Raw genomic sequence first — 23937 nt, forward strand, 5'->3', positions numbered from 1 at the left:
TATTTTGTGATGGGAGACACAAGAGAGATAAAATGTTATGCCCCTATCCCACATATATGTAGCAAGTACTGGCGTCAACCAAGACTTCCTAGGTAATTTACGGGTTCGCTCATAATACAACAGCTAAGGGCTTCTAACCCTCGTTAGTAGCCGAACACGTAGAAGGTTCAACTCTGAGTTCGAATCCCTGTTAATCACTCTCCAGGGACTACTTTCTTCAAACCGAAGGTACAGAAAATCGATGTTTGAATAACTACTTTTCGTAATGCACAAAAAAAACTCCAATCTCGATATGCAGACGTTAATGTGGCAGATTTATTCACACACCTTCAACCCCCCCTTATATTTTTTCACAAACGTATAATTAATTTATGGTCATTTTGACTCCAAATATACTCTTGTATCCCCCTAAATACTAAAACATCCTCTCCCCCGATGGAAAATTCTGAAAAAACCTCTAATGTGGTGCACAACACAAGTCTCGATTTAAGTTGCCCCTCCCCCAGAATTTGAGACGCGTCGAAAGTTATAGGGTGAAAGGTTAGTTTAGCCTAGAAGAAGAGTATCGCACAATTACATTGAGATATAGAAGATGGGAAGGGTTGTAAAAAATATTCGGTAACAGTTCGTTATATCGGAGACACATTAAAATCTCATATTTTGTGTTTCGCATGCTTCGTACTTACAAATTATATATTGCGGAACATAGTTCAAGGTGCCATTATGCCTTTTACACGAAAACAATTTTTTAGATACAGAGTGATTTTTTTTATTCCTTTCTTAGCTTCTGTAACACAATATGGCGGGCACATTTTGACTCACGTTGTGAGTATGCAGTGTTTCCAACCTTCTTCACCGAAAAATACCTACTATCGTGTCCTCCACGTGCGAAAATTTTACATTAAGCACGGGTAGCTGACTGATAGCCCCCACGAACCATTATGCACGGTAGCTGACGTATAGCCTCACGAACCATTTCCGATAAGGTTAGGTTAGGCAAGCATAGTGAAAAAAAGGGGTTGGGAACACTGACAGGGGCTTACGTCATCAAACGTACGCAGCATGCAGTTCACGTAGCGAAAGCAATGGCAATGGTGCATCGGTGAGATATTTCTCCTGAAAAATACATGATTTCCCGGTCAAATATATTCCACGATGAAAGTAAATACCTCGACGAACGTTGGAAAGCTTGGAGAAACTAATTTCCGTAAGTAGTTTCTTCTGAAAGAATGAAGAAATGTGTCTCCGATATAACGAACTGTTGATTGATTTGGTGTTTTAAGTCCACTTTATGCACAGTAAGACTAATCGGGATTGGGCCTACAGTTTAAAGTGGGATCCGAACCACTTGTGCCTCCACCGGGTATCGAACCCAGGACCCTTGATTACAAGACAGCGACGCTACCACTGCGCCATCGGGGAGGCCCCATATATAACTAACAGTTTCCAAACCCGTTAAAACTGGGTTTGATTCCCGTTAGAGGATCCCTTTATAAAACTTAAAGTCTATTGCGGGTAACCCTATCTGAGCATAAAACTTTGACAAAAGTTTATCAACCGAGGTGTTCGTTCAAAAATAAAAAAGGTGGAAATACACATTATGCTACTTCTAGACAGTGGCGTGCTGGAAGGGGAGTTCCAATGTGTAGAATTCAAGCATCGGAAGGTCAAAACTTGAAGCCCAATAGTGGCATAATAAGGGGAGAGTTGGTGGGGGTCGTCACCTCCCTTTGAGTATTGCTAAAATAGGAACGTCAAAGGCAGATAACGTCCAACAATGCAATGAGAAATATAGATCATCCTGGGTGCAGAGACGGTTTTACTGCGAATTCAAGACAATACGCAAACACTACGTCATCCATTGCAATCGAAGTAGCGCCAAATAAAGAAGCGCCTTTGGAAAATATTCTCCGCACGTTCATCCCTCGCGCGAAGCCAACATTCTTACTGTGACATCGAACCCGTCGCGAAGTGTTGGTAAACTACCGTTATCCTTCGCCGGAGCGTGGAGAGAGCGCTTTACGATCAGCTGTTCCACCATGTTGGCTGGGAGGAAAACACTTTCTCTCGCTCGAGCAGCGAGGAAGAAGCTCTCGATTCCAAAACCAAGTCACACCGACGGATTCGTGTCGGGGGTAGAACAAAGATGAACAAGTTTATGGCGAAGTTCAGTCAACCCTTCTTCCCACGGTACACCAACGTTCGATGCTTCCAGTCTGTCTTCGCCTGTGATTTGCAGCCATATAAATAGCTGCAGAAACCGCAGGCACAAAGTGTCCTACTTTAGAAAGCGTACGGTTCCCACGACGACACTGTTGCAAAATATACGACTTCTCGTCTCCAACGAGCAAGAAAAGACGGAAATGATTGAACTGAAGCAATGCACATATCATCCACATCTTCCACGCGAAAAAAAAAAGAGTAGATAAGATTTCAATAATGGGACGACAGTGCACGATGTAATTATTATAGGTTGTAGTTCTAGCTTAGTCTATAAGAAAATTCCGGATAAGTGAAAATAAGGAAACAAAACCTGTATGTTCCATGTTGCTGGTGTTATAAACTTAGGATTTCTGAATCTATTTGGATGGCAAAAATAATTAAGTTTCTTATTCGAAGCACTGGCTTTAAAACAATACATGCGTACATATAACTAATAAAATATTTGATTTCCGATTCACCGCTTACAAGGAATATTTTGCTTCATTTTACTTTGAATGAGCAGCTGGATTTGCTACATTTGTAGTCTTGCTCTCAAATTGGAGGGGTGGGAGTAGGCGTTGCCCCACTGCAACCCTTGTGCTGGTATGATTTTTTTTAAAAATAGAAAGAACCTTTTTCCTTGTCAAACATAAAATGTTCAAAGTATGCTATTGGTCTTCTCTAAACACACCTTCTAGAGCATTGCTGTTAAATAAGTTGCAATCAAATTGGACATTGACATCTGACAGTTTATAACAAATGGATTTTCGACGATGGTACGGTACAGTAGTATGCCAAAAAGGAGTTACATTACATTGCCTAAAAAATATTTTGAAAAAAATAAAGGCTCTAGTTTAGAGTCCACTTTAGGCACGTATAGGCTAATCAGGACTGGGCGTCCAGTTTAGAGTAGGATACGAACCACTGTTCAATGTGCTCTACCGGATATCGAACCCGGGATCTCTCAGTTACAGGGCGACGACTTTTATCACTACGCCATCAGGTAAGCCCTTTAAAGTAGCTACTTTGCGAGAAGCTAAAATTACAACGCCCTCCCAACCCACACTTTACCACAATTGTGGAGAAAACCAAATTTGACGACAGGAAGTGGTCTACAGGTAAAGTATCCGCACTTGCATCGAATAGATTCTGCAAGTGCAATCAACATTTTTGCAGTTACTATCTGCATTTTCGCAGCTTGACGTTATGGACTGGTTGTAGAACTCATCACGGTGCAATTGGAATGCCAAGCCACTAGACACAGCCCAAGGCTTTATTTAACATTCACAGCATTCCAAAACATGCAACGTAAGGATACAAATAATAAACTGCCAACATACACGTACAACAAAACATATTTTACTTCCGCCTCCACAAGACGTGGAGTGGGTCAAATGCCTCTCGAGAAAGCAACTATTGCATCCAACAAACAGAATTCCTTCCGTACCATGCAAACTGACCCAATAACATAAATACTCCCTCAACACCCTCGCACAATGCTATCTGTACTCACCGGCGCAGTGTATAGATCCGGATAATAGTCCTAGGAGAAGTCCGCGTAATATCCATCGAACACACACAGCCATATCACTGCTTGAAATACACTTCTTCCGGACGACCGTTCCAGGCCCGGTGCAACACACTGACTAACTTCTTCCAGGCCGCAGGAGCGAGCAGCCAATGGGCTGGAGACACCGCGTGACGTCACTCTTCTCACCTGAAAGACTTTCTGCTAGAAAGTCAGTCAGCGGGTTCTTCGTCTGCATACGTCACTCACTCCGTTGTTACGATGTTGCCAGACTTTTTGTTTCTCACTTTTTTTGGGCAAATTGTTACCCGCAGGGCTTCTTCGAATTGCATAAACATCTGAAAAGATGCTCACACGGATATAAATCGTTGTTTTCTTTCTTTTTTTCTTTTTTACAAAGTACCTTTAGAAAGACAATATGATGTCATCGCCTTTTTATTTATTCCAATGATCCCAGGTTGTGGAATACTCTGATAGCATAGTGGCTAGTGCTGTCGCCTTGTAAAGAAGAGGCATTCCCAGTTCGATAGCCAGTGGAGACACATCTCACTTTAAACTGTAGGTCCGATCCCAATTAATCTTTCTCTGCATTGAAACAAACCTAACAACTACATTACAAAAAAAGATATGGTCTGATTTGACGGGTTTTAATGCACATATAAGGATTCACAAAATTTTTATTTCCGTTGGTACCACGTATCCAGTTTGCCTGTATTTTATTTTATTTTTTTTCCTTTTAGGCTAATCGCGACAACAATTATGAATAACGATGAGATGAAATTTCAGAAACGATCTACAAGAAACACCAATATAGCTGGGACTCGAACACGAATCCTTCAGTCATGAAATAGTGAGTCGAACATTCAACGTGAGGCGGCACACGTATTTCTATCCAATAACACTCCCCTTAATTTTGACATCCCGCTCTCGTCAAGAGAAACATTGATAGTACATCCTCTTTCAGCGGGGTGTAAAAAAAAAAAGTTTCCACTACTTACATAAGGTAAATATAATGCTATTCCCTGTGAGTTGTCAATGTTCTAAGTGAATATTTACGTTCAGATAAGCTAATCGGGACTGAAACAGTTTAAAGAGGAAACGTAATTACTGTGGAATGTGCCTACACCGGCGATCGAACGCGGGATCCTTTGATTGTTTGTTTCTTGTTTCCTGTTTGTTATATTCAGAATAAATCAGACCTAACGAACCTGTTATCTTCATTTTAATTGTATGATTTATTTCTCATGTAAATAATGAATTGCCATGTGTGTGCCATAGGTATTTTGTAATACCTTTTGGCAGGGTGCAAAATCCTGGGATTTCCCCCCACTAACAATCTTGGCCTCAAAAATCCCCACACCAAAAATTTCCGGGGGGAGAGTTTTTGTTACAACAAACAAAATATAAGCAATTACTTTTCATTTCAAATATACTGTAGTAAGAATAATATCGAAAACCTACACAAATTAGTGAGTGTTCAATGCTTTTCTCTCTCAGGAGATCATTAAGAAATTATATCAATACGCACAATAAAAGTAAAACAAGAATGCAAAACAATAAAATCAATAATAATAATAATTGATTTATATTACCATAACGCAAAAACTACATAAAAACTTACACATAATAAAACAACTTCAATTATTTCATAATTTATTAACATCTTTAACCAGTTAGTAAAGGAAGTAGTTTGCTACGTTATAATATCTGATATACATCCTGTGCGTAACAGCCCATGGCTTACCTCCCTCCCACCCTTTCCTTCGTCACCTCTAAGCGTGGAGATCTTCAACCAGTACTGGAATAGCCGGGTGGTCAGACCGACCTATCCCCAGCCGTTATAATAGTAGGTCTCCGCGACCTGGTTACGCTTACTCATTCGAAGCTCCCCAATTTCCTCACGATGGTGGGTTGCCACCGGTCCTATACACAGGCCGAAAATTCCCGGAGACTGAACCCGGGATCGTCCCGCAGCCGCCGTCCAAAGCCTTAGACCGCACGGCCACGGAGGAGGATCTGATATACATAAAAGTAACAAATGTATTTCTTTGTGTGTAATTAATAATAATTTTTAATTACTAATTTAGTAATTTATTTTTACTCTTAATAACATTATAAATATTTATATCGTATAATATATATGAACGTTTGTGAGCGGAGGGGATTAAAATCTTTCTCCCCCCACCAGTCCTAAATGATATCGCACCCTGCCTTTTGGTTCCAGGCGGTTGGGGAGTGAAAGAAAAGCGGTTTGTGACTCCCCGATGGCGTAGTGGTACCGTCAGCGCCTTGTAAACACGGAATCCCGGGTTCATTACCCGGTGGAGCACATAGTGGTTCGGATCCTACATTAAACTGTAGGTCCAGTCCCAATTAGCATATCTGTGCATAAATGTGGACTTAAAGCTCAAAGAAAAGCAATATGTTGACAAACGTAGCTGACCACTACCCCTGGGCATGTGTAGTGTTCGCCACCATAGATAGCATACAACGCAGTTTTGTCAGGGATTCGTAAAAGCAACCAGAGGTGCCTTAGCCTTTAGAAAAATAAGGTTCCTACACACACACAAGACAAGACATATGATACAATATTTGCGAGTTATTTCAGCCTCCCCCCACCCCCCCCCCCCACCCCGCGACCCTTGCATAAGAAGAAAACAAGTAAGACACAATGCCATTTTTCAAAACCGACATCACAAAATGTAGTTAATACTTCCCCGGGTATTAAAACCCTATGGAAGGGAAAGTACTTATTTCCACCACTGTACATACCATCGTGACACAGTATTTGAAACAAAAAGAGATTGTACTGTAAAAAAAGGCCAATTAATCCAAACAGGTGATCAGTATAATTATACATAATTGAGTAAATGTAAGTTAATATTAATTGTCCAAGGGTAGTTTCTCTGCACATGTTATAAGAACGCATACAGTTCCAGTTATTGAATTACACGAAAATTGGTAGCCATTTGTTTCGGCCAATTGTGAGTGTTCATCACGTACTGTGAATCTACGGAAATGTTGCAAATTTAATTGCAGCGGATGATGGCAATTTGCTTGGCTGGAGTTTCACGCCGATTTGAAGGTTCTGCTAATGACTTTGACAGAAGGTCAATGTTGTAGTTTTTTCCGCAAACGAATACTATTTTTTTTCCTATATGCTTCATCACTGCTAAAAATATGAATCACACGGCTATGTAAGTTAATGCTATGATCCGTTACATTCATATGGTATCAAAAATGTTTGAAACGGTAAACATGGTTTCAAATTGTTGTTCAATTGTGTAAGCGAATAACAATTAGAATTTCATAGCGTAGCTGTGATAGTACGTGGACGGTTCCAGGATATGGAATACAAGGGTTCGTACGTTGTATTGTATATTTTTTTTATTTAGCCTCGCTTTTCTGATACGTTTGGCTAATCGCGACGGCGTGGATAAGGAGGCGTGATATTTGGAAGACATTGATGAAAGGACATTCACGAAAAACACACATACCACTGCTTGGATTCGAACCCAAGAACTTCGGTGGAGAGATCAAAGGTTGACCACTTGGGTGCTCGGACACCGAGGCGGCAAGGGTGCGTATGGGCTGAGGAGCCTACTACGAGGGACGCAATGTTTAAATGAGCGAAAACACATCCCTATGTAGTGAATCATATCGTCGCTATTATTAGTATTAGTAGTAATAGTAGTGCACAAAATTTACACCTGTGCTTACAATATTATTTTCTCTTTTTATTTTATGTTTGTTCTTTTATAACTATGTCAAATGGCTTTTTGCCCTACACACATAATTTTGACTTGATTTGGTTTATTTTACTTCAATTTTCTGACGTTTTAGGCTAATCGCGAAGACGAGGATGGTTGGTGACGCGGCAATTACAAATAACACCCATGTCCAGGCCGGGATTCGAATCCCGGGACCCCTGGCATCGTAGCGGACTGTGCTAGCCACTGCGCCAAGTAGTTATTTATCGTGTTATATATCTAGTCTGTTCGAAAAAAAACACATAATTTAAAAAAAAAATGAATTTTACAGCAGACAAGATATTTATGTTCATTCTTTCAATAACAAACATTACACACGTGATAAAAATGTTCGATCATAACTCCTTAGAATCTTTACACATGCCCAGTATAAAATTATACTTACAATATTTTCTTTCATTGATTCCGTGGGACAAGAAAATTGCAGTTTGTGACTTATGTGCCTTTTCCCAAACTTATCTTTTGTATTGCTCGCGAAATAATGTGTGACTAAAATATACGCCATGAAACGGAGAAGTAACCGAATCAGAAAAATATATGCATAAAACAGCAAGGAAATCCCTATGCAAATCCGGGCCTGCGCTCCAGTGTGCTTTGAAGTGAGGTGCTTCACTGCAAGTCGGTTTCAGGCAGCCAACAAAAGCATTATCATACTCAAACAATGTGCCATGTGCGATTGGCAAAGGACATGGCTTGTTGGCAGAATCTGCAACGCAATCCAAGGATAAGGCCCCTTTGTTCCCAGGAGTGGATTACGAACCGCAAACAGCCCCCGCCCGATGCATCGAGTATTGACTATCGGTGAGGACAAGCAGTTCAATGGGGCCTTAATTGCAACTGCCTTTCTTACGTCATGGTGAAAGGGACACCGTGCGGGATCCATGCTGGGATATATTCCTCCGGTTCCATTGGGCGATGATTTGTTGGGAAGGCAATTAGACGTTCGTGGGGAGCCCCTGAAGAGAGCAGATCGGAATCAGGGTATTTGGGCCGGTTTTTATTTAAGAGCCTTCAAGTTTATGAATGGTGTTGAGGAGTATAGTGAGATCCTTTTGTATTAACTTGCTTACTTCTTAGCTGCTGCAGTCCTTGAACGGCATGAGCCTCTCTCTTCTTCGTGAATGTCCGTTCATCATTTTACTCATCCTCGTCTTCGTGATAAGCCAAAAGTGGCAGAAAAGCGAATTAAATCAAATCAATGAAATCCTGAAGTCCTCCTCAACATTCTCCTGCCATCTTTCCTCGACCCTTTCCTCAATAAAGCCCCGTTTCCATTACCACAAATTTGCCACGCCACATGACGCGGGGCATGCGACGCGGAATGCATGTGCCAAGCATTTGTTGAAATGGAAACTGTCTGCAACATGCCGCAGAGCAAGTGCCGGGGACAAAATTGCCCCAAACGATTTTGACGCACAACATGCGCCGCAGATAATGGAAACAGCCTGCAGCAAGTTCCTGGGGCACGAGCATGCGCACTAGAGTAGAAACAGACAATGCGACTACGACCACGTGCTCGCTGTTCGGACTGAAGCGGCGTCACGACACAACGTCCTGTTATTTAAGTGTAGCTGTTGTAGTTGGTTGTGTAGTTGTTCGTGAGTGTTTGTTTTGTGGACAATACGGAGTGGTCGAAAGATAAAGTAGTAAAACTTATAGAGCAATATGAACAGGAGTCAGTGTTGTGGAATGTCACCAGTTCGAACCATAGAAACTTAAATTGTAGGGGCGATGCCTTGCAACGAATTGTCGACATCATTGAAACCACTGTTGAGGAATTTGAGAAGAAACTCCCCACACTCAGATCACAGTATTTGAGGGAAAAAATAAAAATCGAAAAGACTAAAAAAAAAAGTGGTGCAGGTGCAAAGGATGCTTACGTTCCGAAATGTCAGTGTTGTTGCGGGCGTATTTTGCGGAAGTAGTTTTGAATTGGAAACAGTGCACTAAATGACGCCCAACATATGCCGGCGCGTCATGAGTTTGGAACTTGTCAGAATGGAAACGTAGCTTAAGTAACAATATTCAAAATTGAACGCAAAGAGTTGCTTCTACTAGAACAATAGCACCTAATCTAGAATTAATTGGCACATCAGCAAGCGATTTAACATTTACATTTTATATATACTCTATCCAAGGAATCTGTAGAGCAAGGCCGCGCGTAGCGGCAGAGAAGGGGGGATCGAGTGGGCAGAGCGAAGCAGTACACGCTGCTGTGATGACTGGTAAGTGCAGTCGCTTTCCACCCCTCTACGCAATCCAGTTTCCTGTCACCGCGCCATTACTTGCGCAGAGACTTATTTTCGTTTCCTTGCTCCAGAGATAACCGGGACAGAGTGTAGTTGTACCTATTATTATTAATTGATATTGTCACATTGATATATACGTTAACTTGTATAGCTTTTTTCCTTTAGATTTCCCTCCATTCGTATATTCTTCTACACTTTCATGTTATTTTTTTAATTTTAATTATTATCATATATTATTTTGTGATTATTATCGGACACCTTAAATGTAGGTTTATGTGCAACTACTCCCCTTTTTTAACTTTTAGGCAGGGAATTTAGATAAAGGAATTTTTCGTAATGTACTGTGAAGGGTAGAAAATAGCCATATGTGCCTAAGCGGCAAAAACTTTTAAACTCATTCATTTTAACCAAATTTAATTTCAAACAGAAACAAAACGCGAGTATGTGGGAGACTGGCAAAGCAAAATAGGAAACCGGTATACACCTCCTCAAATTGCAAATTGATCCGAAATCAATAATTAATGTTCGGGGATTCGTCACTTTGGAGGTTATATGCGGGGGAGGGGGTTAAAATATATTGGAAAAAGTGTTGTTGTAACGGAAAAGAGAGTGTCTATCATCATGTTCTAGAGAACTGGCTCGTTCCTTGAAATTATTTCATTATTCGTGTTAGTATTTCACCGTCGATTCTTATCGTTGGCCTAACTGGAAAACTACAAAAGGAAGGGATGTAAGATTCGGCACTGCCTCCCTCATTGCGTAGTGGAAAAGACGTCGACTTGTAATCAAGGGGTCCCGGTTCGATATCCGGTGAAGGCACAGTGGCTTGGATCCCACTTTAAACTGTAGATGCAGTCCCGATTGCGATTTTTTTTCCAGTCAACTTGTGAATGCGGGTTCATTTCTTGCTCTCTGATTGGCTGTTGGAAAGTTGCGGTACTCTGATTGTGAGAATATCTTATTTCCATTTTCAGCGCAAATTTGCTGATTTCTCATCTAATCTAACCTAACCTAACCTAACGGACAGCGCAAATAAGATATTCTCACAATCAGAGCACCGTAACTTTCCAACAGCCAATCAGAGAGCAAGAAATGAACCCGCATTCACAAGTTGACTGGAAAAAGAAAAATCGCGTCCCGGTTAGTCTGTCTGTGCATAAAGTGCGCTTAAAACAAAAACTCAAGGGAAATTCCATAAGATTTGGCAAATTAGCAGTGACTTATTTTGTCGCTTCGGTGGGCAGGTTGAGTGAAAGACTCACGATCAACCACCAAACATTCTGGGTTCGAGACCAGGATGAGCACGAATTTTTCATTGCAAGTTTCCCTGCATCAGTTTCATCTAATCATCGTTCATCTTTGTCGTGTTAATTAACATAAAACGACAGAAAGTTATGTAAATAAGAAAAACACAAAAATGTGTTCTCATGTGAATGCATGTGTTTTCCAAGATACTGTATATACAACTTGCATTAAACTCAAGTTACGTATCATTGAACACGCATGGATTCAATTAAATATTTTCTTTTAATCTTGCTTAATTTACGTAATTGTATGCCTTTTCGAGCGAATCGCGACGTTGAGGATAAATTATGAATACGCTCCATGTGGCTCACGTGCAGTGCGGAATGTAATACAACAGGTGCTCCTCTTTCGTGGGCGTTTTGAGCAAGTGCACACTGAACTTCCTCTTGTGTTGCGAAGGAATTCCTTGTTAGCTAAAAGGGGTCTGGTCTGGACACTTTCTCCGAGAGCTCTTCAGTTGCAAGCGTTGAATAAACAAAAGGATTTTTTTCCCGAATGTTATGCAATGCTCACTTTCCCGTTCTGATAGTATCTGTCAAATTTTTGCAAGCAGCTTTCCGCTACAGACAAGAGACCGTCAGAATAAGTTGCACTGTTTTCTTCCGTTGACAAGTCATATAACCGTCGTTACGTCTATTACTAAGAATGTTATGGAAATGAATGGGACACTTCAATAATGGCAACAAGGGATCATAAGTGTCCTCATACAATTATGTATTAAACATGACCCAAAATTTGGAAATCACTACAATCTTCGAGGTTATTTATTTATCTGAGTTTTAAGTTAACTTTGTGCACAGAGAGGCTAATCGGGACTGGACCTACAGTTTGAATTTTAAATTTGATTTAAAAATTATGGGTGCGTCAGCACTTAGGCTATTTTGCACCCGTCACATTATACGGGGTCCAACCCCTTACCGTTACAAATAACACCTCTAACGTTGCATAACTAAAATCTTAAAATATTCTGACTTCCGTTAAAAGCTGAGGCTGTGAACGGGCACTCAGCACACATAAGGACAAAAAACAGGACAACACACAACTGGCCCTATGGCCAGTCGCCAGAGCCTCGTTTGTCTGCAAAATGCCGTCCAGGGTGTACTTTGTGGAAGTGAAGTTGACAATCGGGTGTACTACGTGGAAGGTCGCCCCTTACACTCCTGGACCTACAGTTTAAAGTGGATCAGAATCACTATGTACCTTCACCGAACCCGGGACCCCTTGATTACAAGGCGACTCTACAATCGTCGAGGTTTGATAATATCTCAAATTCAGTGCATAGAATTCTTCACCAGTTTCCTACGATTTGAGTTAATTCTCTGGCTCCTCTGAATCTTTGGCAGACGCCAGCCAAACCGTTGTCGAAAATTCCTATCCTTTAGAAAAACCGCTACGATATTCCAAATTCAGAACAATAATACATCTGGTTAGAATTTCTTCTAGAACATTCACTGAATTCCCAGGTGGTTTACTGTCGATTTAGTTTAGTTATCTGTGATGGAAAAAAGGCTTACGTAGCAGCAAAAATATTGCAAATATCTAGACAACAGAGAAAGTAAACTGCAAGAAGCTTCATCTGAATCCTCTAGAAGAAACTCTAAGTAGATGTGGGGTCCCGGGTACCAATGGAGGCACATAGTGGTTAGGATCCCACTTTAAACTGTAGGTCCAGTCCCGATTAGCCTTACTGTGCATAAAGTGGACTTAAAACGCCAACTCAATCAATCTAAGTAGATGTAATTTTTCAGAATTTGGAATATCATAGCGGTTTTTCATCATTTGCCACAGATCCAGTGGAGCCTTAACTTCACAATTCCATATGTACTTGAAAAGTCCGACAAAAACTACAGGGCACACTGTAAACAGCTCAAATTCACATGAGGTATCAACTGTTATTTACAAAGCGACCTCAAGGCTGCAGTACTGATCAAGTGAGCTTCACACCTTTTTTTTTTGTCATACATATGCACCTGCGAAGAGCAGTGATTTCTCGCCCTCTGGAAGCCTATAACTTATCGGCATTCTACGTCAAATGAAAATTCAATGTCTCTATGCATGGTTACCATGCCAGTAAGTTTACGAATAGAGGGTTAACTACGACAATGGCTTCAGTTTGCAGGCAGATCTGTGAAATGATCTTCGCAATGGGTAATAAGTGACTGCACGTGTATCCCAAAAATTCCACAGACATACAGACACTAACTCAAGTCTTGAAAATATATGTGGATCAGCAATAGATATATACTAAGATGCAGCAAACTTGTGCAACTCTACGTACAGAAATCTACTAGATAAGAAACAAAAAACAAATTAAGGTTTTCATTTCACTGTCCCTCGCATATCCTACAGGAAATTACACTATTGAGAAGATTCTCAAGGTGCAATCCGAGCCTCGGACCGAATTTTATGCAACGGCTGAACCTCGCCCTCAATAAAGAAAATTTGAATTTCAATTTCAATTTGAATCTCCGGGTGTAGAACACGAAATGTCTTAAGTAACTCTGCCTCTAAAAATAAGGAATAAGTGACAAATTAAATTTAACGAGGACAACGGATGTAATAAGATGACAATGACCAGGTGGGATATTTAACATCCTCTTGGTTTCTGCCATAAACGAGCCAAGTCACAGTTCAGCGAAGTATTTGTGGCTTTTGAAGAATGCCGAAGTTAGTATTCTCGCTGCCTTCCGTAGAGCAATGCTCGAAGCAGTCATTTACCCGACTCTTGCTGCCAGAGGTCTCCGTGCCGGGAGATTAAAGAGTTGACGCAAAACATTAAAAAGAGCTTTTAAGATTCCCTTATTCGTCGCCGAAATGCTTCTTCTTGCATTCTAGGCGGCCAATGGCCTTGCAGTTGCGAGTTATAGGGTCGTACGTCTGCCAAAAGTGCAAACAAAAAGTGACATGGTTATACGTAGTAGGAAAGCTAGGTGCTTACTTAGAGAATGTAAAATGTTACCCTGGATATGATAAATCACCTTTCATCCTTCAGGTCTTGTTCTCCAGTGGCTGTTAAAACACAACACAGCCACGTTCTGATATTTGAGTACAGTTCAACTATTGTCGTTGCCTAGACGAAAGTACATACAGGACTCAAAATATGCCACAAATATGTTGACACCAGTAACGTATTAAAGTGTATAAGCTGGTAATGACGCACTATTGGTGCATCAAAATGCACAGAAATGCATAAGAAGGTTCTTTTATCACCTGCTCTTCTGTGTAATGCATTAATAATGCATTAATTGAAAAGATCAGACATAATCATTTAAAAAAGAAACAAAAATTACACGTTTAACTGTGTGACAAAATATGTCAACTGACACAAATATATGGACTCAGCACACATTAAACTGGATAATGATGCACTTTTGATGCATCAAAATACACACATCAATGCATAAAAGGATAACTTTATCATTTGCTGCTCCGTGTGAAGAGTTAAAAATGCTTATGGAACACAGATTCCAACGAGGTACATTTGGTGCCCATCATGCCCAATTTGTAGTAGTAGAAGAAGAAGAAAATAAGAAAATTGGGGGAAAGTTAATTTTTGGAGAACTTGAGGTACGTTTGCAACACTTACAGTTGCGCTACGCAAACATAAACTCAGTAACACACGCCCTAACTGAAGTTGTCCTGTAGGACGAATTTCAATGAAGAAACATATGTAAAGTGTACATATTGCAATACACAGGGTGAGTCAAAAGTCCCTGACCACCCTTTATAAAATGAAAGGGAGTGTAGATTGCAGCAATTGGTCATTGGTAATAATATGTTAGGCCTAGGGGAAACTTTTTGGTGCGTCATGATAACGTCTTGGTGACCATCATCTTGGATCCAACTTCATTTCTTTAAATGGGAAGGGGGCATGTGGGGTTTGGTTTTTGGCTAGAATTTCACCAGGAATTCAGTGGTGAAGTCAGATTTATGAAAACTTTAATAAAGATGTTATGGGCATATGAAAGTGATAATTACGTATCACTTGCAGGTGCTGAACAATGCCATTGACCAAAACCGAACGAATCCAGATCATCAAGCTGTGGTGGTGGTGGGGGGGGGGGGGGGCAGAAGTGCCCGTGCTGTAGCTCGTGATTTCAACGAACGGAACCCAGTGTCTCACGTTACAGTGTTCCAATTGCTGACCAGGACAGTCCTCGATCTAGTAGGCCCAGAACTGCCACTGATGAAGGAACAGCCACGGCAGTGCTATCATCATTTGCCAACTCTCCGCAGCGCAGCACACGTCGCATGTCTGTGCAATATGTTGTCAGCCAGAGTTTCCTTTGCAGGGTGTTAAAGATGGTTTAGTGGCATCCGTACAAGGTGCAGCATCATCTCTCTGAGGACGACCCGCATAGGAGAATGCAGTTTTGTGAATGGGCTGTGGAGAAAATTCGCCAGGACCGACACTTTGCACTGTATTTCTGCATTCTGATGAAGCAAATCTTTATGTGAATGGGGAAGTGAATAAACAGAACATGCGGTAAAGGTCCTTCGAGAATCCGTTGTGGAGAGATCCGAGCAATATGGTTGGTGCTGGGAAGGTTATGGTGTGGGCCGGGATCTGGAGGACACGTATCATTGGCACAATTTAAATGCAGAGGGCTACTTGCAGTTGTTACAAGAACACATTTTTCCCTCAGTTTTGACAGAGGATGGCAGCTTCCCCTTATATTTTCACCAGGATGGGGCACCACCTCATTATAGGAGACAGGTTCGGCACTATCTGGACCTCCACTTTCCTGGTCGATGGATTGGTCGACGTGGGTCAGTGGAATGACCTCCCCGGTCACCAGATTTGTCCCCACTCAATTTTTACCTGTGGGGTCGTATGAAGTCAATCGCGTATGCCGGAAAGAATTCGGTATGTTGGTCACTTGGAGCAACGAATAGTGGATGCCTGTGCACAAGTCACACCTGAGATATTGCTCCGTGTCCACAGAGCATGGGAGAACGATCTCAACATGTGCATAGCACAAGAAGGACAGCATATTGAACATATTGTGTAACTTTTATGTGCCCATAACTTCCTTATCATTAACGTTTTCATAAATCTGACTTCACCACTGAATTCCTGGTGAAATTCTAGCCAAAAACCATACCCCGCGTGCCCCTTTCCCATTTAAAGAAATGAAGTTGGATCCAAGATGGCGGTCACCAAGATGGCGGACGTTGTCATGATATTCAACAAAAAAATTCCCCCTAAGCCTAACATATTATTACCAATGACCAATTGCTGCAATCTACACTCCATCTCATTTTATAAGGGGTGGTCAGGGACTTTTGACTCACCCTGTGTATTGCAATATGTATACTTTACATATGTTTCTTCATTGAAATTCGTTCTACAGGACAACTTCAGTTAGGGCGTGTGTTACTGAGTTTATGTTTGCGTAGCGCAACTGTAAGTGTTGCAGACTTACCTCAAGTTCTCCAAAAATTAATTTTCTCCCAATTTTCTTATTTGCATCTTCTTCATCTTCTACTACAAATTTGGCGTGATGGGTCCCAAATGTACCTCGTTGGAATCTGTGTTCCATAAGTTTTCCAACGAGGTATCATTTGTGATTCTGGGATAATTTATAGAGAGAGGCACAAAGGCCGCCAACATGGAGCTCCGCGATTTCCTTCAAATTTTGGCCGGGGTCTAAGGTTGATACTACATATAACTGGCATTATTTCTAAATCTGAGGGTGCAGGACAAAAGCTAAGTTCAGATTCGTCTTCAGCAGCTCGAAAACTAAAGGGAACACCTTCTTTCATGCAAAAAAAAAAAAATCACTCTCGACAAATCAGCCCCACGATCTAGCCTTAACCTCATCTCACCTCTAACAGGTCGACTTTATGTAACCACCCATTAATGAGAGACTGGGCGATATTCAACGTTGATAGAAAAAATACTGAATTCCCAGTATGGAAGCATCGAACCTGGGCCTTTCGCTTGGTTTTCAGATGCCGCATGGAATGGAATAATCATTACAACGAATTCAGTTGACACTGACAGAATTGTGTCTTTAAAAAAAAACATTATTAACACCCATCGTTGCCACATTTTCCATGACCGCAATCGATCCGATAGAATCAATGACTAAGCGACCGCAAATGCCATGATTTCTCTCATGGTCATAAGTGCTACGACTCGGCCCCTCAACCAGTCAATGCGATCGACCACCGAAGTGACTGTTTTGGGATTTGTGTTCGTTTCTCAGGACAATTTTTCAACCAGATCTTGCCCTTTTCACCCGTTTTTACTTCATATGCCATCGTAAGCTGATGGCTACGAAGACACTCGCCCGTATGCCACCATTTGTCACAATGGCGGACACATGAATAACAAATATTTGCATAATTCTATTGGTGACGCTTCAAGGTGTGAAAACCAGCTCATTTTACTGAAGATAAAATGCTAAATCCTGAAATGTCCTATTCATGTTTCATCAGTTGATCCTCTTGGTAAATTTGAGTTGATTAAGAAAATAAAACTGAAAATACATCATCAAGCGGTCTGATATAAAAATGTAATCAGACAAAAATTCTGTTCGAGATAAAACGCTTGTCAAAAAATGCAATTTTACAACAAGCAATTACTTATGTTCATTCTTTTAATAGCAAACATTACAGACATGATACATATGTTGGACCATCACTGTAAACATCTTTGTAGTCACGGACACTGCCGGATTGTAACAATTCCATTAAAAGTCAATGTGTTCATTACAACCCGGCATGTGTCCGTGACTGTACATACCCAATATAAAATAAAATCATACTTACAATGTTTTCATTAATTGACTCAGTGTGACTTAAATGGAAGCAACAGAAAATCGCAGTTTGTGACTTGTGTGCCATTTCCCGAGCTTCCTGTAGAATTGTAGTGCGGAAGGTTTAGTATCAAGCTGCATCAAGCAGCTGAAGAGAAATTAATATTTGTTATACCCTTGTTATTGTTTTATTATTGTTTATTTCTTATTTTTTATTATTCTTGTTATATATGTGTGCGTCCTTCCCATTTGTTAATTTCTATTTTTCTCGCTGTTGATATCCTGATATAAAATGGATTCTCTCTGTATTCAGGATTTCTCAAATAAATAAATAAATATTCAGTTCTTTGCAAATTAGCACCATTTTAAAGTTATTGCATACTTTTGCGATATTTACGTAGGAAATTGCACATGAGCCTATTTTGGAATTGAGAACACTATGTATTGGTATTGTAGGTAATTAATATTTCTGAATTATGTCACATGAAAGTCAAAATTATCACTGTACTGTACTTGAAACCTGGACCCGCCATTACTTTTTTAATTGCCTTAATTACAAAAGCAATGTAATTGAAAAGTACATTCCAGCTCGATACGCATCTGATGTAAAAATATAGAGACCAAAATTGTAGAGCGTAAACCTTCATGTCAAAAGATTTATCATCAAAATATAGCGTGTCTCGGATTGATTGATTTGGTATATTTTACTTCGCTTTTCTGCCATTTTTGGTAAATCGGAACATGATGAGTATGATAAAATAGACGGAGGGGCATTTTCAAAGAACACCCATGGCCAGGCCGGGATTCGAAAGCGAGACCCCTGTGCAAACAACTCCGCATCGAAGATTTTGGAAAAACAGATCTACATAAAAAAAAATATTTAAAAAAGCTGATATTTTTCGTTTATCCGTTCTACTGTGTTTTCCACCCTCGTATATTGACCCCAGTGTGGGGTCGTTCGAGCGTGCGGTGGACTTGTGTGTGGGAAGGAATATCGCCACGTGCGTCGACCCGAAAACAAGGGCGACGAGAGGAAAATCTCACCGAAGGCGACGTGATTAATGGTGAGAATGACTCTTGTGAGCTCAAGCAACCCAAGGGAGTGCAACAAGTGCATAAGGCAGGTACAATGAAACGTCCACTGGGTGGAGCCACGTCACCTCGTAGTCATTGTGCAAACGCCGCATGTGGCGACCACATGAATATTAAACGCAGAGTGACAGCGTGTGCTTTAGACACTCCGATAAGGTATCCGAATGATCTTGCAAGTTTTCCTGAGCAAGAAGTGAAGGGCCTTTCTTATAAAGAAGCCTGTTTCACAGTCACACATCCCGATCTTGAAAGAAGCAGCTGACAATAGTTTAAATAAACAGATTTGGCATTTATTCAAAGTACTAATTACATCCTTATTGTTGATAATAATAATTAATGTACTGATGAAATTGGTACTGTAAATTCGTCAAACTTTGAGTTAAGTTTATACCCTAATAGGTACTGGACCTATTAGTTTGATTGATTGATTGATTGATTTGATTTGTTTTACTCCACTTTTCTGCCACTTTTGGCTAATCGCGAAGATGAGGATGAGTGATACGATACGATGAAATTGATGAAAGGACAGTCACAAACACCCATGTCCAGGTGGGATTCGAAACCAGGACCTCTGGCGTCGTAACGCGCTGTGCTAACCACTCCGCCACGGAGGCCCGCTAAGGTGAGAAAGTAACTAACTAAACTGTGATCTAACCTAGATTCGAACTCAAGGCTCAGTGGCGTGCTCCATCGTTTCGTAAGGGGTGAAATGACCTTAAGATGACGGGGGCTTCTTTCTTAGTTCTAAGTTATATTTCGCCATCTACACGTAATCTACGCTTAGATTTCATTTGACTATGATCTACACAATCTACGTACACCGTTTAAACTACAGTAAAAATGAATGTAAGGAAAAAGTGTCGTTTTTAAATCATGCTGGTTGATATCGAGCTGAAAACAATCTTATATTCATAACAACAAAAATCTCTCTTCTGTTTCAGCAATCAACTGTAGGTAAAATATAAAGTTGCCCGCACAAATAATGCGACTTTCCGAAGTTCGGATATGACCAATATGACATTCTCAAATTTCAGACTTTGACCTGCACAACGTACTTCTGAGATCAATATTTTGACCTAAAAATAGTACCAAACTGTTTGTCTCTTCCATATTTTCTCTTTTGCAATAATTAACGTACGTTACTGTGACTGAAATGAAATTATGTGCGAGATATGTAAATGTTTCGATGGCTTTCATTTTCCAGGGCAGGGCCGTGCCCCCCTTCCGGAAGTCCAAGCATATATACATATCACTTTTTAAAAATATATTTAAATTGCCCACGCAGGATGAAATCATCCGTATTGCTTTTTCTTCCTTTGCTACGTGCTTCATAATCACATTTTCCCATGACCTTTTTGCGATCATTCTTTTGACTTTTTTTTACCTTTTCGTTCGAAGGAGGAAAAACCTCTCCAATACCTTTGACTCCAGCATTTCCTTTTTACCAGCAACTTCTCAATGTCTTTCTTGGAATTGCGAAACTGAAAGGCAGAATAATAGAGGAAAGTGGTAGCTTCTTCTCTTCTTTTTCAACCTGCTGTTCTCGTTTCATCGTTGAAATAAACAGCAAGCTTACTCTTCAGGCAACTCGTGAACGTAAAATAGTGCTACTGTGCAAAAAGATAATTCGTTGTTTACGGTATTTTAACGACAGGAGCTATTGCCGTAAGATGGATGTCTAAACGGAGTAGTGTTTTTAACCTCTTTCGTTCATAATAGGAAACAACGTTTCTCAATATACGTATGTATCCTGAAAGAAAATAAGACAATTAATGAACGAGGAATATCCTGCGATGCAAGAGAATTGACGAGATGGGCTCAAGGAAGGTGAAATATTTTTTATGTAGAATCTACTTCAGTGGCCATGACTTCTAAGATTCTCATTGTGATTTGTTTTTCTCATTTATTCTTATTCCTTTCTTGCCTCTTTGTTTCTTCTTTTCTGCTTTTATGTCTCTCCCTTTTTATATCTCTCTCTTTTCTCTTTCTTTCTTAATCTGTCTTCTTCTATCTATCTCATATTTTACTTGTTCTTTCTTCCTCTCTTTTTCTTGGTCCGTTTCTATCTTTCTTCCTTACACCTCTCCTCTATTTCTGCCTTTGTTTATATCTCCTTTGTCTTTTCCTCTGTTTATTTGTTTCTTTTTCAACCTTCTTCTTTTCTATATATCTCTCTTTATTTTGCCCTTCTCTCATCTTTCTTTCCCATCTGTTTCTCTGTTTCATTCTATTTCTCTCTCAGGATTAAATCATCCACTTTGCTATATTTCGTTCTTTGCCACAAGCTTGATAATCACTTTTTCCCATGGCGGTTTTCAATTCCTTCTCGTGAGGTTTTTCACCTTTATGTTCGAATGAGGAAATTACCTCAGATCCAGTACCTTCGACTCCATCATTTCCTTTTTCCAGAAATGTTCATGTTTCGGTTAGTTTAATCTTATTATATGACTACTATTAATTTACATAATCTTGTAGTGCTGTAAATGGACACTTAGTTTACTATTTTCTTTCAAAAGTAAATAAATTCCTAAATTTTGTGTTTCTTTTTATTTGGGTAACTTTCCGTCTCTGTTGGTTTATCGAAATAGTGAAGATGAGTGATGAATTGGTTAAATTGATCAGAGAACACCTCAAAGAAACACTTACACGTAACGATGAACTCTAGCCCAGAGCCCTTGTTTGCGTGGTAATCACTACACCACAGTGGCCGATAAAGTAGTCCTTATGAACTGTACTGAAGTTATGTCCGCTTTAGACGAAAACATTTCCATTAACATTTTTGCTAGCATAAATACATGCTTCCAAAAACCTTATAGCAAATAGTGCTTTACACGAAAACATTTCACATAAAATTTCGGTAAGCTTTTGCGATTACAATGTATAAATATATACAGCACAAAAGGCACATCGAGTTACACCATTTATGGTGAGTTCACGGTGTTTACAATTGAAACAACTAAAATATTCTTCTATACGTGTACAGAAAACGCTTTAAAGCATGTATTTAAGCAGTGCCATTGATTTGTACCTAAAACCATTTAATAGGAAACCTTATTATTTTCGGTTGAATAGTTATCGTGTTTTAAAAATGTGAAGTGATGCGTTGTTTACATCTCACGTGGCCGCCATTACAACTGCACTCGTGACCTAGAGCTCGCTTCTGATTGGTTATGCTACGAAAAATGCTACGGAAATAGGATGGATCCTATCCTTGAGAAATGCCATGAAATATGCCATGGCATCTGAAATGCCATAAGATTTCTCACTTACACGGTAGCATTTTGGTCATGGCACAAAATGTTAAGAAAAATGCTAAATGCTAAAAATGCTTTCGTCTAAAGTGTGCCTTAGAATGGCAGGAGGAAGAAAATAAGTTCAAATACTTAGAGGTCAATGGACTTACAAAACTAGTTTTGTGAAAGATGCATATCGGGTGGAAGAACATCATAACACTCCCAACTGTCAAAGCCAAACAAATCATGTTTGCCTTTCACACTGGTCGAAAGGCAGAGAACGGCTCCGGCAAGAGCTGTGGCGAAATTGATTTGCAATAACGAACCATATGACTATGACTTTTTTTAATGGCTGACCAGAAAGAGGTCAGTGACGTCACTCGTCTCTCCTCCACTAGCACACGGACATGAGAATGGGAGGGAGAGGGTGGATATGGTAGCGTTACATAAGAACCAACCCACTCTATCACATACAACCTCCAGCCAGTTGCTAAATCCTGTCACCAATCGTTGATGCTCAATGCATCGTTGCGTCACTGGCATTTCCAATGACAAACGCAGTTCGAAGATCAAGCAGTGGCATCATGTCAATGATCATTGTTGCATTGTTGCAGACACTGTGGGTGCCATTCATCTGCGCGTCCATGGCCTGCTGGCATACTAATGTGTTCTCTCGAACCAAGGACTTCAAGGGCAGGTCTTGGTGGCGACATTTCTATCTGTTGTGGGATAACTGGTATAAATTAGATCAGGGGTTTCCAACTGGCGGCCCGCGGGCCGCATGCGGCCCCCGTTGCCTCTTTTGCGGCCCGCAAAGCCAGTTTGCAAAAAACATTAATTTTATTAATTTTTATTAAAATACGTTCTATTTTTACTGAAGGAACGAAAGCTCTGTGAAGAAAGACAATATCACAGGTAGAATTGATTTGGCAGTCAATAATGATCATCAAAAGAATTTAAAGTGACTTTCTCTTTACACCATGCATTCCACCCCTTCGCTATGCGAAATGAACTCCACAGCTTCCGCGAATGCTTCATTCACTCTTTGTGTTTAGAAACAAACTGCAGAGCGGCGCTATAGAGATCTGTTTTACTATGCACAAAATACGAAGAGATTTCCAGTGTTCCAACTCGGATTGTACTGCGACTGATTGTTCAAGTTTGTGCAAATATTGAAATGAGCAATATCTCCAAAAAACGTAAGATTGAAAATGAAAATAGCTTCTCTCCAACTTGAATTGTGTGATTTCCTTCAAACTAGGCAAGAAAAGGGGCCAGAGATTTTCAAATACCTTTCAAAGGAACGCTTTGCAAACCTTCGTAGTTTTGGACAAAAAATGACATCGATGTTCGGCAGCACATACACGTGTGAAAGCGTTTTTTTCTTCAATGAAGTTCATCGCTACAGAAGCCGACTGGCATATTCTTCACTGCTTCACCTTCTGAGACTTTCAAATACAGAAATTGAAGTGGACATTCCAACTCTAATAGGAGAAGCAGATCGGCCTCAATTTTCACATTGAACACTTACTATGAAGGATTCTTATTTGTATGGTGTGTTTTTCATTTCTTTCAATTCATCCATAAGTATTGGGTTTTTGTGAAATAAATTGTAATTATACAATTTTGATTTGTGATTCCATTGTTTTTATTGCCTCATTTTAGAAATTCAGGTCATGCGAAAGTACTACATTTTCAGTTCAGTACTTACAATTTTTGTAATTTTTAATCCCCCCAAAACAAATGCGGCCCGCCGACCAACTGCTGGATATAATTTTGGCCCTCGGAACTTTT

The 23937-nt window shown here is 40.2% G+C and overlaps 1 protein-coding gene across 1 annotated transcript in view; it reads right to left on the reverse strand.

Annotated features, from left to right (window-relative positions):
- The window catches only part of Duox (dual oxidase), a 216362-nt gene extending 212458 nt beyond the window's left edge, over nucleotides 1–3904 (reverse strand). The window contains exon 1 of the mRNA XM_083120709.1: nucleotides 3716–3904. Coding sequence (XP_082976835.1) covers nucleotides 3716–3788 — 73 coding nt within the window. The 5' untranslated portion in view covers nucleotides 3789–3904. The remainder of the gene's footprint in view (nucleotides 1–3715) is intronic.
- Nucleotides 3905–23937: the final 20033 nt, after the last annotated feature.

Source organism: Lepisma saccharinum, chromosome 4 (genome assembly GCF_977018435.1).
Source record: "Lepisma saccharinum chromosome 4, izLepSacc3.1, whole genome shotgun sequence".
Classification (NCBI taxonomy): domain Eukaryota; kingdom Metazoa; phylum Arthropoda; class Insecta; order Zygentoma; family Lepismatidae; genus Lepisma; species Lepisma saccharinum.